The sequence below is a fragment of the Chinchilla lanigera genome, unplaced genomic scaffold (assembly GCF_000276665.1).
Source record: "Chinchilla lanigera isolate Chin_1 unplaced genomic scaffold, ChiLan1.0 scaffold00099, whole genome shotgun sequence".
NCBI lineage: Eukaryota > Metazoa > Chordata > Mammalia > Rodentia > Chinchillidae > Chinchilla > Chinchilla lanigera.
Window position 1 is genome coordinate 7977365 of NW_004955500.1, and position 14140 is coordinate 7991504.

The 14140-nt window shown below is 41.5% G+C and overlaps 1 protein-coding gene and 1 pseudogene across 1 annotated transcript in view; one reads left to right on the forward strand and one right to left on the reverse strand.

Moving 5' to 3' along the window:
• Window positions 1-391: 391 nt before the first annotated feature.
• Window positions 392-5029, forward strand: LOC102015217 (annotated as a pseudogene).
• Window positions 5030-13651: 8622 nt separating this feature from the next.
• Window positions 13652-14140, reverse strand: part of LOC102029202 (tubulin alpha-1B chain) — a gene marked incomplete in the record, with an annotated part of 4620 nt that continues 4131 nt past the window's right edge. The window contains 1 exon segment of the mRNA XM_013505703.1: window positions 13652-14140. Coding sequence (XP_013361157.1) covers window positions 13857-14140 — 284 coding nt within the window.

Here is a 14140-nt window from a genome sequence, read left to right on the forward strand (position 1 = left end):
TCCCCATCCCCTGTTTTGTTTTTCTTGTAATGTCTTTGCCTGTTTTTTTGTCTTAGGATCATGCTGACTTCATAGGATGAGTTAGGGAGTATTCCCTCTGCTTCTCTCTTGTATTGGCCAGCTTTCTTATTGCCAGGAGAAAATACCCAACACCCACAATTTAAGGAGGAAGAGATTTATTTTGGTTCACAGTTGTAGAAGTTTCAGTCCAAGGTTTTCTGCTCTAAGGTAGGAGCATCAAGGCAGAAGGGTCTAGTGGAGCCAGTCTTAGTTTATGGTGGCTGGGAAGCAGAGCACAGGGGAGGAGCACCAGCAGAAGCTGTACCTTCAGAGGCACAACTGGTGATGCACCTGCTCCAGAGGGGTTCACCTTTTCACAGCACATTGAGCTATGAACATCAGTGCGTTAATCTACAGGTGAGTATAGTGCTACCATGGCATGTGTCAGTACTTCATTTCTTTATATTGCTAAGTCATAGTTTACTGTTTGGATCAACTACATTTTCACATTTCCTTTATCCATTCTTCAGTTAGTGGATATTTGAGTTGTTGCTGCTTTTTGGCTATTATGAATAATGCTGTGATGAACTTTTTTTTTAATTGTTTTGAGACAGGGTCTCTCTGGGTAGTGCAGGCTGGTCTTGAACTCATTATATAGCCCAGGTTGGTCTCAAACTTACAATGATCCTCCTGCCTCAGCCTCCTGAGTACTGGGATTACAGATGTGTGCCACCACACCTGGCTTGATGAACATTTTTGTATGAGTTTTCTGAGTGTTGGGATTACAGGCATGTATCACGATACCCACTCCTGTATGAGTTTTCATGTGACCATCCGTTTTTATTTCTCTTGGTTTTATATCTTAGAGTAGAATTTCTGGGTCATATTTTTTTCAAGACAGGTTCTTCCTGTGTTGCGTATACTTGTCTTAAACTTTTTTTTATTATTATTATTTTTTCTTGTCTTTTTGAGGCAGAGCTTCACTGTGAAGTTCAGGTTGGCCTTGAACTCACTTTGTAGCCCAGGCTGGCCTCGAATTTGCAGCAGTCATCCTGCTTCAGCCTCCCCAGTGGTAGAATTACAGAGGTGTGCCACCACCCTCAGCACTTGTTTTGAACTTCTGAGCTCAAGTGATTCTTCTGCCTAGCTGGGACTATAGGTATGTTCCACCTTGCCTAGTTTAGCATCTTGGAGTATGTGTGTTTGGAGGGTACTGTGGATACTGAATATAAAGTGGTATATCTGATCTTTTCTTTCTTTTTTTTTTTTTTTCCAGTGCTGGAGATTAAATCTAGGGTCAGAGGTACTATACCACTGAGCTACATGTCTGTCTGTCTGTCTATCTATCTTTTTGTTTGTTTTTTTGAGACAGGGTCTGACTGTAAAGTTTAGGCTGCCTCTGAACTCACTGTGTAGCCTAGGCTGGCCTCAAACTTGTAGCAGTCCTCCTGCCTTAGCCTTCCAGTTCTGGGATACAAGCATGCACCACCATGCCCAGCTTCTTTTTATATTTTAAGACAGGATCTCACTAATTTTTCCAGGCTGGCCTTGAACTTGCCGTTCTCCTGCCTCACCCTTCTGAGTAGCTGGTACTACAGGTGTGCACCATTATGCCTGGGGGTATTTCATTGTATTTTGATTTGCTTTTCTCTGATAACTAGTGGTATTGGGTATCTTTTTATGTGTTTATTGGCCATATATATTTCTTTTCTTTTCTCTGTTTTCCCCCAGTGCTGGGGATTGAACTAAGGCCTTGCATTTGCTAAGTGAGTGCTCTACTACTGAGCTCTAGCCCCAGCCCTTGAGTCGGTTTTTATATGGTATGGGGTAGGAGTCTGTATTAGTTTCCTAGTGTTTCTGTAACAAGGTAATCACAAACTAGATGGCTTAAAACAACAGAAATTTATTACCTCATTGTTCTATAGGCCTGAAACCTGAAATTAAGGTGGTGGCAATTTTGGTTCCTTCTAAAGGTAGGAAAACCTGTCCCACACCTCTCTTCTAGCTTGTGGTGACTGGTGACAACCCTTGGCATTTTTGCCTTGTAGATACATCACAGTTTCTTTCCCTCTTGCTACATGGCATTCTGTCTGTGTATCGGTATATCTTTACATGCCTACCAGCTCCCTCTCCCCCAGGCCCTTCCTTTCTTTCTTCTATGGTACTAGGCTGAATCCAGGAATCTCTGAACTTCATCACCAGCCCTTATTTTTTAAATTTTGAGGCAGGGTTTCACTAATTTGCCCACACTGGACTTGAATTTACAATCCTTGTGGATTCAGGTTTTCTTCCCATATGTGTCTGGGATTACAGACATGAGTTACCATGCTCAGCTACACATGGCTTTATTTTTGCCTTTTGGAGACAAGGTTTCACTATGCAGTTCAAGCTGTCCTTGAATTTACTTTGTAGCCCAGGCTGGTCTTGAACTTAGAGCAATCCTCCTACCTCAGCCTCGTAAGTGTTGGGAGTACAGGCATGTGCCACCATGCCCAGCTACACATGGCTGTTTTATAAGGATAGTGATTGGATTTTGGTCCTACTCTAATCCAGTAATACCTCATTTTTTTTTTTAAAGTAATACCTCATTTTAACTAACTCTGCAAGAACCCCACCCCGCTTTATTTCAATACTGGCTATTGAATCTAAGGGCTTTACACTGAGCTATGTCCCCAGTATTCCCAGGCCCTACCCTTCCCTTTTTTTTGTACTGAGAATCGAACTCAGGACCTTGCACCTGCCAGGCAGGCACTTGTGCCTTTGAGCTATATCCCTGGCCCACACTTTCCTTTTTGAGACAGGATTTTGCTAAGTAACTAAGTAGCCCAAGATAGGCTCAAACTTGAAATCTTCCTGTTTCAACCTCCCAGAGTGCTGGGATTACAGGTATATGTCACCATCCCTGACTAGGCCCTATTTCAAATAAAGTCCTATTCTGAGTGGACATGAATGTAGGGGCAGGGAACACATCAGAGAATCCAGTTTCATTCCTTTCCATCTAGACATCTAGTTGTCTCAGAACCAATTGAGGAAAAGCCTATTCTTTGGGGCACCTTGTTAACAGAAGGCAAAGGTGAAGCTCCCGGCTTTCCACTCAGTCTTGCTTTCCAGCCAGTGCCTTTCACTTAGTAATGTTGACATCTTTTATGTGGTAATGAGCATTTAAGTCTGGACTTTTTAGCTAGTTTTGGTGGTTAAAAATAGGGCCACATTTTTTCCTATCAGAGTAGAGCAGTTATTACTGAAAAGTCTGCTGACTTGCCAGGCTGCCCCTTTCCTGGTTCTTTGGTAGGAAGAGGAGGGTTTTGTTGTTTCCTTTCATTGTCTCTATCTTTTATCATCTGCATTATCAGCTTCTTCAGTCCTAAGGCTTTATGCCTGGCAGAGAAAGAAAACCCAGGGAACTCGTTGTTTCTTAAACTCCAACATCATGCCAACCTAGCCTCTTTGCTATCTTCTATCCACCTTTGAGTTTTCTTTTCTTTTTTCTTTTCTTTTCTTTTCTTTTCTTTTCTTTTCTTTTCTTTTCTTTTCTTTTCTTGCTGTGCAGTTCAGGCTGGCCTTGAGCTCACTTTGTAGCCCACGCTGGTCTCAAACTTGCAACGATCCTCCTGCCTCAGCCTCCCGAGTGCTGGGATTATAGGCTTGCGTCACCACGCCCTGCTCATATTTGTTTTATGTGTACTATTCAGAGTTTTTAGTTGTACTTCATGGGACTGATAAAGGTATGTTTACTTAACCTTCCTAGTACTTTGAATTTATAAATCGTTTAGGTGGAGTAACATCTTCGTAATTTCTTCTTCTTTTTTTTTTTGATACCGGGAATCGAACTCATGACTTCAGGCTTGCCAGGGAAACGCGTATGCTGCTTATGCCGCTGAGCTACATCCCTGGCCCTCTTTTTTTTTTTGTTTTTGTTTTTATTTTTTTTTCCAGTACTGGGAATTGAACTCACCACCTTGTGCTTGCCAGACAGGTACTGTGCCGCTGAGCTAAATCCCCAGCCATCCTCTTTTGTTTTTTGACTCAAGGTCTCACTATGTAGTTCAGACTAGCCTTGAACTCACTGTGTAACCCAGGCTGGCCTTGAAGTTGCTGTGATCTTCCTGCCTCACCCTCCTGAGTGCTGGGATTATGGGGATGCACCATCATCATGCCTGGCTATTTCATCCTTCTAAACCATGAATGTGATATACAATTCAGTACATTAATCATATTATAATATTCTTCAATAAAGTTTTAGGTTATTTCCTATAGGAAGCTTCCTATTCGTGCTGGGGATTTAGCTCAGGGGTACAGCACCTGCCAAGCAAGTGTGAGGTCTTGAGTTCAGTTCCCACTACCAAAAAAAAAAAAAAACAAAACGAAAAAAGAACAAAGCTTCCTATTTTTGAGGATGAGAGCAGGAGTGGGAAGTTTCTGAAAGGAATGAGATAAGGAGTGCCGAGGAAAGGAAGGTGATATGATGCACCAGGCTGGCTCTCCAGGTGAGGTTGAGCCAGGGTGGCTGCCCTGGGAGTGAGATGACACTGTGTCTTCCTCCACCTTGTGGCAGAACCCAAGGAGAGGAGCCTCAGATGAAAGAAATTACAGTATCATGAACCAACAAAACCCTGCCAAACTGCAGGCACAAGTATATACTGGTGGGAAAGGAACTGCTTGTAGAAAAAAGGTGGTTCAAAAACTTCAGTTCTCTTTAAAGAAGGTAGGAGTAAACAGTATCTCTGGTATTGAAGAGATGAGTATGTGTACAAACCAAGGAACAGTGATTCAGTTTAAAAACCCTAAAGTTCAGGCTTATCTGGCAGCACTTTGACCATTACAGGTCATGCTGAGCTGAAACAGTTGGTAGACATGCTAACCAGTTCAGTACAGACAGTCTGACTAGTTTAAGGAAACTGGCTGAAGCTCGGCCCAGTCTGTGAATAGGAAAGCACCACTTGCTACTGGAGAGGAGGAGGATGATCATGTTCCAGATCATGAGGATGTTCCAGATCATGTGGAGAATTTGATAAGGCTTCTGTCTTAGTTACTTTCTTAGTGCTGTGACAAAATACCCAACGTCCAAGTTAAAGGAGGAGAGGTTTATTTAGCTCAGCCCATTGGGCTTCAGCCCATTGTCAGCTGGTTGCAAGGCATGGCAGAGGGAGATGGCAGAGGAGAAACAGTTCATAGTAGGGCAGGCAGGAAGCAGCAAGCAGTGAGTCTCCTTTTCCCTTTTATTCCATTCAGGCTACAAGCTTATTGGCCTCACCCAGGGTGGGCCTTCCCATTATCCACACTGAGAACTATGCTAAACTAATCAGTGGACTAATTTAGCTATCACACACCCATAATTCATATCCACACACCCTAGGTGAGTGGTAGTGAACCTTTTAGAGCTTGCAGTGATAACCAATAGCTCCCTGGGGCATGTGTAGCATTGGTTTGCTAACACTGCCCTAGATCCACCCACCTCTGAAAAGCCCCCACCTATGAGTACATGAGGCTTTGAGGGGACATCTAGATACAAGCCATAACAGCTTCTAAGAATGAAGCAAACTGAATTGAGTCAACATTTGAAGATAAAATTTGGAAAAACTAAGAGCTGCTCTTTTTTATTATGACTAGTTTTAAAAATTCCTTTTGTTCCGGTCTGCCCTCTGAGGTGGAGGCCCCAGAGCTCAGACCCATGCTACCAGTTACTCCAACAGGAATGAGAGGGCTTGGGGCATGCTCTGCCTTCTCCCTCTGGCCAGACCGTCATCTCCATCGAGGAGCCCTGGGTAATCATGACTATGGAGGAACAAGAAAACAGCCTGTTGCTAGACACAGGTGCAAGTCTCTCGGTCCTTCTTTTCAATCCTGGCCTTCCTTCCAGCCATCATACCTCAGTGAAAGGAGTCACTGGTGAGGAGGTAATATGCTATTTTTGACAACCCTTAGGCTGTAACTCCTTAATAGGTCCCTCTTGCATATCTCTGTCTTCCTGAGAAACCACTCTGAAGATACCACCACGTATTACAGCAGCCATTGATATTTTCCTACTAATCTATCCATAACTGTGTAAAGTTTATAATGTTCCTATCCTATTTCATAAATGGATGTATGTTTATTATTATGTGTTTCCTACAACAACCATTGAGAATAGATAATGATTTTTTAACAGGTCAAAAAAAAAAAATTCCTTTTCTTTTTAATAATTTTAAGCCCAAGCTCCTTGGACACTGTAGTCTGCAGCTGTTTTCAGGTTTGTTTTTTTTTTTTGTTTTGTTTTTCTCCAGTACCGGGAACCGAACTCACAACCTTGCGCTTGCCAGGCAGGTGCTTTTGCCACTGAACTAAATCCCCAGCCCCCATTTTGTTCTGTTTTTGAGACAAGGTCTTGCTGTGTAGCCCAGGCTCGCCTTGCACTCACAGCAATCCTTCTGCCTCGGCCAGCCTGATTGCTGCGATTACAGGTGTGTGCCACCATGCCTGGCAGTTTATTTTTGTTGTTGTTGTTGTTTTTTAGACAGTGTTGGTATGTAGTCCAGGCTGGCCTTGAACTCCCAAACATCCTCTTACTTTAGCCTCCCAAGTGCTGAGATTATAGGTATGTGCTAGCTCACCTGGTTCATCAGTTTTTGCTTATATACAATTCATTCTTTGCAGCCAGTTAAGCTGAAGAAGCCTGGGAATAAAGTTTGAAACAAAAGTTTACAAAATTATTTGCCTAATTAAATAAAAAGTTTCCTGTTTTTTACCTATTCTTAATTTTTCACTGCCCATGAACCCCAGGAAACCACTGTTTTACTGTCTCCATGATTTTGCGGACTGTCATATAATTAGAATTATAAGATATATAGCTTTTGAAAACTGGCTTCTTCAGGCGTGGTGGCGCACACCTGCAATCCCAGCACTCGGGAGGCTGAGACAGGAGGATCCTTGCAAGTTTGAGGCCAGCCTGGACTGAAAAGTAAGGTTAAGGCCAGCCTGAACCTCAAAGTGACACCCTGTCTCAAGACAAACAAACAAACAAAAACTGGCTTCTTTCACTTAGTAATATACATTTAAGACTCATCCATGTGTTTCTGTGGCTTTATAGCGTATTCCTTTTTATTATTAAATAATATTCCATTTTATATGGTGTACAATAATTATTTTATCCATTTATCTATTGAAAAACATAATGACTGCTTCTATTTTTGGCGGTTATAAATAAGGCTGCTATGAACATTTTTAGAGATGGACTAAGAGTATAAACGCGGTGACTAAAAAAAAAAACACCTTAGTGATAAGAGTGTGCACCTATTATCTACAAGGTCCTAGATTTTTCCTCAGTACCCAGAGGGGGAAAAAGTCATTTGCTTGCAGGGTTTTGCATAAAATATGTTTTTGATTTCATTCATTGTAGAGAGTTGAAGAGTTACCCCTTCCCCAAAGATGTATATACTGAGAACCTTAGAATATGATCTCATTTGGAATAAGGGCCTTTGTGCATATAATAATAAGACAGTGTTCTCCAAATGAGATCATCCTAGATTAGGGTTGTCCTAAATGCAAAGTTGAGTGTCCTCATAAGAGACTGAAAAGGAGAAGACATATGGAGTAGAAGCCATGTGAAGACAGTGACAGAGACTGGAGTGATAAGTGCACAAGCTAGGGACTGACAAGGATTGCCAGTAGCCATCAGAAGCTAGGAGAAATATGGAGAACAAATTTTCCCTCAGAGCTTTCAGGACAAATCAACCCTGGTAATAACTCAGTTTTAGATTTCTGGCCTTCAGAACTGAGAGAGAACAAATTTCTGTTGTTTTGAGCCACTAAGTGTGGTAATTTGTTATAGTAGCCCTAGAAAACTAATATAATTGTTTTAATTTTCATCTTTTATTATTTCCCTTTCTGTTGTTCTTGTTGTTGTTGTGGTTGTTTGAGAAAGAGTCTCACTGTATAGCTCAGGCTGGCTTTGAACTCACTATGTAGCCCAGGCTGGCCTTGAATTTGCTGCAATCCTCCTGCCTTAGCCTCCTGAGTGCTGGGATTACAGGCATGTGCTACCACGCCTGGGTTGCTTCTTATTTTTTATAGATATTTCTAAGCTTGTCTCTTATTTCTTGGCACATAATGTGCAGAATTATTTTATATTCTAGGTCTAATAATTCCAACACTGAAAGCCTTGGCTGGCTGTTTCTATTGTGTATTGACTGGGAATGGTTGATATTCAGGATACCTTATTCTCTGCACATAACTATTTTTTTTTTCCACTATAAAAGGTCATTTTCCTTGGGAAATTTTTTTGGGGAAATTCTTTGATGTCTAAAATTAGGATTTGGTTTTGCTTTTGCCAGATACTTGGCAGTACTACCAGTCTAGGATCATTTGATTTGATTTTACTTTATTTTAATTAAGTAATTTTCAGTGTGGGAGATCAAATGCTCTTATATCTGTTTGGCAAGTGTTCTATCACTGAGCTACATCCTCAACCCTTAGGAGCACTTTTTTTTTTTTTTTTTTTTTTTTCCTGGTACTGGGAATCAACTCAGACCTCATGCTTGCCAGGCAGGCACTGTGCCACTGAGCTGTATCCCCAGTCCAGCATTCATTCCTTTTTTAAATGTGAATTGTAACAGCCTAGGTTTTCTGTCTTAATCCTTAGCCCTGCAAAAATTATTCTCTAAGATCTTTATTCTTTAATTTCTAACAAGGGAAATGGCTCAACAGAAAGACTTCCCCAGTGCAAATTCTAAAAGGTGGATACATTTTTAGATTTTAAGAATTTAAATTTACTTTTCAGATTTTTCTTTTTCCTTCGTATTTATTTATTTATTATTTTTATTTATTTTTTGTCTTTTTGAGATAAGGATTTGGCTATGCAGTTCAGACTGGCCTTGAACTCCCTTTGTTTTTTGTGTGTTTTTGGGTTTTTTTTGAAACAGGGTCTCACTGTGCAATTCAGGTTGGCCTTAAACTCTCCTTGTTTTTTTGTTTTTTTGTTTTTTTGTTTTTTGTTTGTTTGTTTTTTTGGCACTAGGAATGGAACTCCTGGCCTTGCGCTTGCTAGTCAGGCGCTTGAGCCACTCATCTATATCCCCAGCCCTTAAACTCCCTTTGTAGCCCAAGCTGGCCTCAAACTCTTCAGCGATCCCCCTGCCTCAGCTTCCTGAATGCTGGGATTACAGGCATGTGCCACCAATCTAGCCTTCTTTTTCCTTCTGTTTGATTAACAAATTAATTCAAATGCTCTTGGGCTACTTACATTTATAAATATAAATATTTATATTCTAGAAATGCATTTTCCTGTCTACAATATAAATATTTTGGGCACACAGAAATTTTTTTGTTTTGTTTTCTTGAGAAAGGGTCTCGCTATGTAACCCAGTCTGGCCTTGAACTCACAGCGATTCTCCTGCCTCACCCTCCCGAGTGCTGGGATCACAGGCATGTGCCAACACACAAAATATTTTAAGTGAGCCTAATGTGGTGGTGGGTTCCTGTAATCCTAGCACTCAGGAGGCTGAGGCAGGAGGATCACTGCAAGTTCAAGGCCAGCCTGAACTACATAGCCAGACCCTGCCTTAAAAGAAAGAAAGAAAGGGAGGGAGGGAGGGAGGAGGGAAGAAATACAGAAAAGAAATCTATTCTCCAGGTGTGTGTGCGTAAGCTCTGTTTCAGGTATATACTAGTGTGTAACTAACAACCCTAAAACTTACAGCCTTAAAACAATTTAGAGTTGGGCATGATGATGTATTCTTGTGGTCCCAGCATGGCAGGAAGATTATCATAAATTTGCAGCTAGCCTAAACTGTATAGTAAGACCCTGTCTCAAAAAACAACAACAGAAGAGGACTTACTATTTGTCATGATTCCATGCCTGTCGTGTGGCTGCATGTAGCTGGGAGCTCAGCTAGGGTGGTCTGGGGCTTTTGTGCCACTGGTAGATACAGTGCGCTGGCTCTTTGCCACATGACTGCTCGTTCCCTGCATGGTCTTTTATCCATCATTAATCTAGCTCGAGCTTCTTTACATGGATGTTTTTCAAAGAGTGAAGACAAAGCTGCCAGACTTTTTAAGAGCTTGACCTGGATCTGCCACAGTTTCATGTTTGCCACATTCTATAGTCAGAACAGGGCCCAGTTCAGATTTAAGGAGAGAATAGACTCCACCTCTCTATGGGAGAAGTAGCATAGACCTACAGAGTGAGAGGAATAGCCTCTGTGTTTGGAGAAAAATCTATTATTTGTATATTCACAGATTTTTTTTTTTATACCGGGACTTGAACTCACGACTTTGCTCTTGCCAGGCAGGCACTGTGCCACTGAGGTATATCCCTGGCCAGATTTTTTTTTTTATACTGGTGATTGAACTCAGGGCTTTCACACTGAGCTAATCCCCAGTCTTTTTTCCTTATTATTATTATTTGTTTATTTTGAGATAGGGTCTCAATAAGTTCCCCAGGCTGAGCTCAAACTTGGAACCTTCCTGCCTCAGCCTCCCAGAGTGCCAGATCACAGACATGTACCCACCACATCCAGCTTCACGGGTGTTTGTTTGTGTGTGTGTGTGATGCTGGGGACCAAACCTAGGGCCTTATACATGTTAGGGAAGTACTGTGTCGTAAGTGCAACCCCAGCCCATATTCACACAGAATTTTTTGTACAATTTCAGGGAGTTCAACAGCCCATGAGAACCATGAATGAAGTGCTGTTTTTTTTCACTCTGGCTTAAGAAACTCCACTTTAAAATATAAACTTGGCATGGTTTGTCCAAGAAATACACAGTTGGTTTCATATTCATATAAGAGATAATGTTTAAGTTCATCTTAACAGATACATGCAGAAAAAGAATTTGATAAAATCCAATACCCACTGGGTGTAGTGGTGCACGGCTGTAATCCCAGCTCTCCAGAGGCTGAGGCAGGAGGATCATTGTGAGTTCAAGACCAGCCTGGGCTACAAAGTGAGCTGAAGGCCAGCCTGAATTGCATAGTGAGACCCTGTCTTAAAAAGACCAAAAAAAAAAAAAAATCCAGTAACCATTTCCCCAAAACAACCCTGTCAGCAAACTAGAAAAGAGGGGAACTTCCTAAGCAAAATAAAAAGCATCTATGAAAAACTGATAGCTAACACCATACTTAATAATAAAGAGTATCTGCTCTTACCACCTCTTGTCAACAAGCATGACCCCTGCTGAGGTAGTCTCAGTTCTGTTTTTGGATTAACTCAGTTAACCAATGGCCTACATGTGTGCACTATGTTTAGGTGGGCTTCTGGTGAAATAACTCCCCCTTCCCTGGAATGTATTTTGGTATGTTCTGCAGTCTGTGTTGAAGAATAACATAAAATGCCATGATGTGATGTCACAGTAGGATACCATGGTCTATATATATTGTTGCGAGTTCAAGACCAGCCTGGGCTACAGTGAGCTCTAGGCCAGCCTGAACTGCATAGCGAGACCCTGTCTCAAAAAGATAAATAAATAAATAAAAATAAAAATAAAATTTAAAAAAGACTGAGGAGGGGCTAGGGATATAGCTCAGCGGCACAGCACCTGCCTCACAGTGCAAGGTACTGACTTTGATTCCCGGCACACACACAAAAAAACACCGAGGATACAGCCCAGTGGTCTCTGGGTTCATTGTTTCCCAGTACCATCAAAAAACAAAAACATTAGTATGTCAGAGATGAATCATATGTTAATCTCCAAACATTCCTGAAAACACCTTTAAATTCAGCATCCATTCTGGTTAAGAATTGTAATAATATAAAGCTGGCCATGGTGGTGCACACCAGCACTTGAGAGGTTGATGCAGGAGTTCGAGCTGATTGCCAGGAGTTAAAGGTCTACCCGGACTACACAACAAGATCCTGTCTCAAACCAAACAAAACACCAAAAAGAAGAGAACTGTAATAAGATAAATGTTACTCTATTGAGGTACTCCATCCTTGCCATATATTGAGAGTAAATTCGTACATGTCTTTTTTTTTGTCTTTTTGAGACAGGCTTTCACTATGCAGTTCAGGGTGGCCTTGAGCTCACTTTGTAGCCCAGGCTGGTCTCAAACTTGCAATGATACTCCTGCCTTAGCCTCCAGAGTGCTGGGATTACGGGTGTGTGCCACCATACCCAGCTTTCTAATCTTAAAGATATCTCTTTATGGTTTTTTTTGTTTGTGGTCTTCTTTTATTTTTTCTTTCTTTTTATTTTTCTGGTTTTTTTCTGGTACTGGGAATCGAACTCACAACCTTGCACTCGCCAGGCAGGCACTGTGCTGCTGAGCTAAATCCCCAGTCCGTCCCCCTCCCCCTTTTTTTCTTTTTTTGAAACTGTCTTGCTGTATAGCTCAGGCTGGCCTTGGGCTCACTTTGTAGGCCAGGCTGGTCTCAAACTCACAATAATCCTCCTGCCTCAGCATCCCGAGTGCTGGGATTATAGGTGTGTGCTACCATACGTGGCTATCTTCCTTTTTTGATGGTGCTGAGGATTAAATTTAGGGCTTTGTGCATGCCAAACGCATATTTTACCACTGAGCTATTGCTTCTTGGCCTTTTGGCTAAGATCAAATATAGTATCTACCCCTGAGCTATAACCCCCTGCCCTGCTTCTTATACTGCATTGTTTTTATTAACTTACATTACACACAAATTTCAGTAGCTAAATACCATCACGTATCTTTTAGTTGGCAATGTCAAGGGAAAAATAAGTCAGCACCTGATACCAAAAAATAACTTCATTAATACTGGTATTATCTTTTGGACTGGCAGTACAACTCTTATTTTTAGAGAATGCTTGACTTAAAAATTTCTTACTGCCTATAATTGTACTGTTTTGTTCTATTAGGCTATTCAAATATAATATTCAACAAAAAATAGATTTGGGGGCTGGGGATTTAGCTCAGCGGCAAAAGCACCTGCCTGGCAAGTGCAAGGTCGTGAGTTCGGTTCCCAGTACCGGAGAAAAACCAAAAAAAAAAAAAAAAATAGATTTGGAAAAAAAAGATGTACGGTTAGTATAGAAAGCACTTGGACAGAGCAGACATCTTTTGGGAACTCGGCAGAAGCAGCAAATGGCACAAAACACGTGTCAAATTGTTGAGCATAGTTTGATGTGGTAGCACATGCCTATAATTGCAGCATTTGAGAGGCTGAGGCAGGAGGATCACCTTGAGTTTGAGGCCAGGCTGGGCCACATAATAAATTTGAGGCAAGCCTCAACTACATAGCCACACCGTCTCAAAAAAAATAAAAGTTGTAGGAGCATGAAAAAGTTTCTGGAACCTTGTGATGCATTTGGGTTATTCACTATTTTATCTGTTAGTTGTATGAGATTCAGCAGCCAACCAGACCATGGTTATGTTTAGGCAACTTTCAACTCTAAACTGAAAATTTTAATAACCTTAGCATAAAAATGAAGTAAAAATTTAAGAACAGTATATAATACTAATGATAACCTTTACATAAATTTTCAGGAATCCAAATAAAAGTGCAAGGCAGCTGGGCATTGTAGTGCATGCCTGTAATCCCAGCACTCTGGGAGACTAAAGAAGGACAGCAAATTTGAGCCCAGTTTAGGCAAATTAGACTGTCTCAAAATAAAAAATTAAAAAATAAATTGCTGAGGATTTTGCCCAGTGTTAATTTCCTGGATTCAGTTTGTTGGTCCCAAACTAAAACAAAGGACAAACACAAGATAGTTAATTTAGGACAGGGAACACTTTATTCAAAACCCCTCAGAGAAATGGACAGTTTGGGTCTGTGACAAAGCATTTATGTTTTAAAGCATAGGTCAGTAACTGTATGAGAGCACACACTGCTACATATGAATTAACTGATCAGACCACTTTTCAATGTTCAAAACAGAATAAGCTTCCCTGTAAAAGCAGCACCTTTGTGACATTTTTAGTATTCCTCTCCTTCTTCCTCACCCTCTCCTTCAACAGAATCCACACCAACCTCCTCATAATCCTTCTCAAGGGCAGCCATGTCCTCCCGGGCCTCAGAAAACTCCCCTTCCTCCATCCCCTCACCCACGTACCAGTGAACAAAGGCACGCTTGGCGTACATCAGATCAAACTTGTGGTCCAGGCGAGCCCAGGCCTCCGCGATGGCTGTGGTGTTGCTCAGCATGCACACAGCCCGCTGTACCTTGGCCAGGTCTCCACCAGGAACCACAGTGGGAGGCT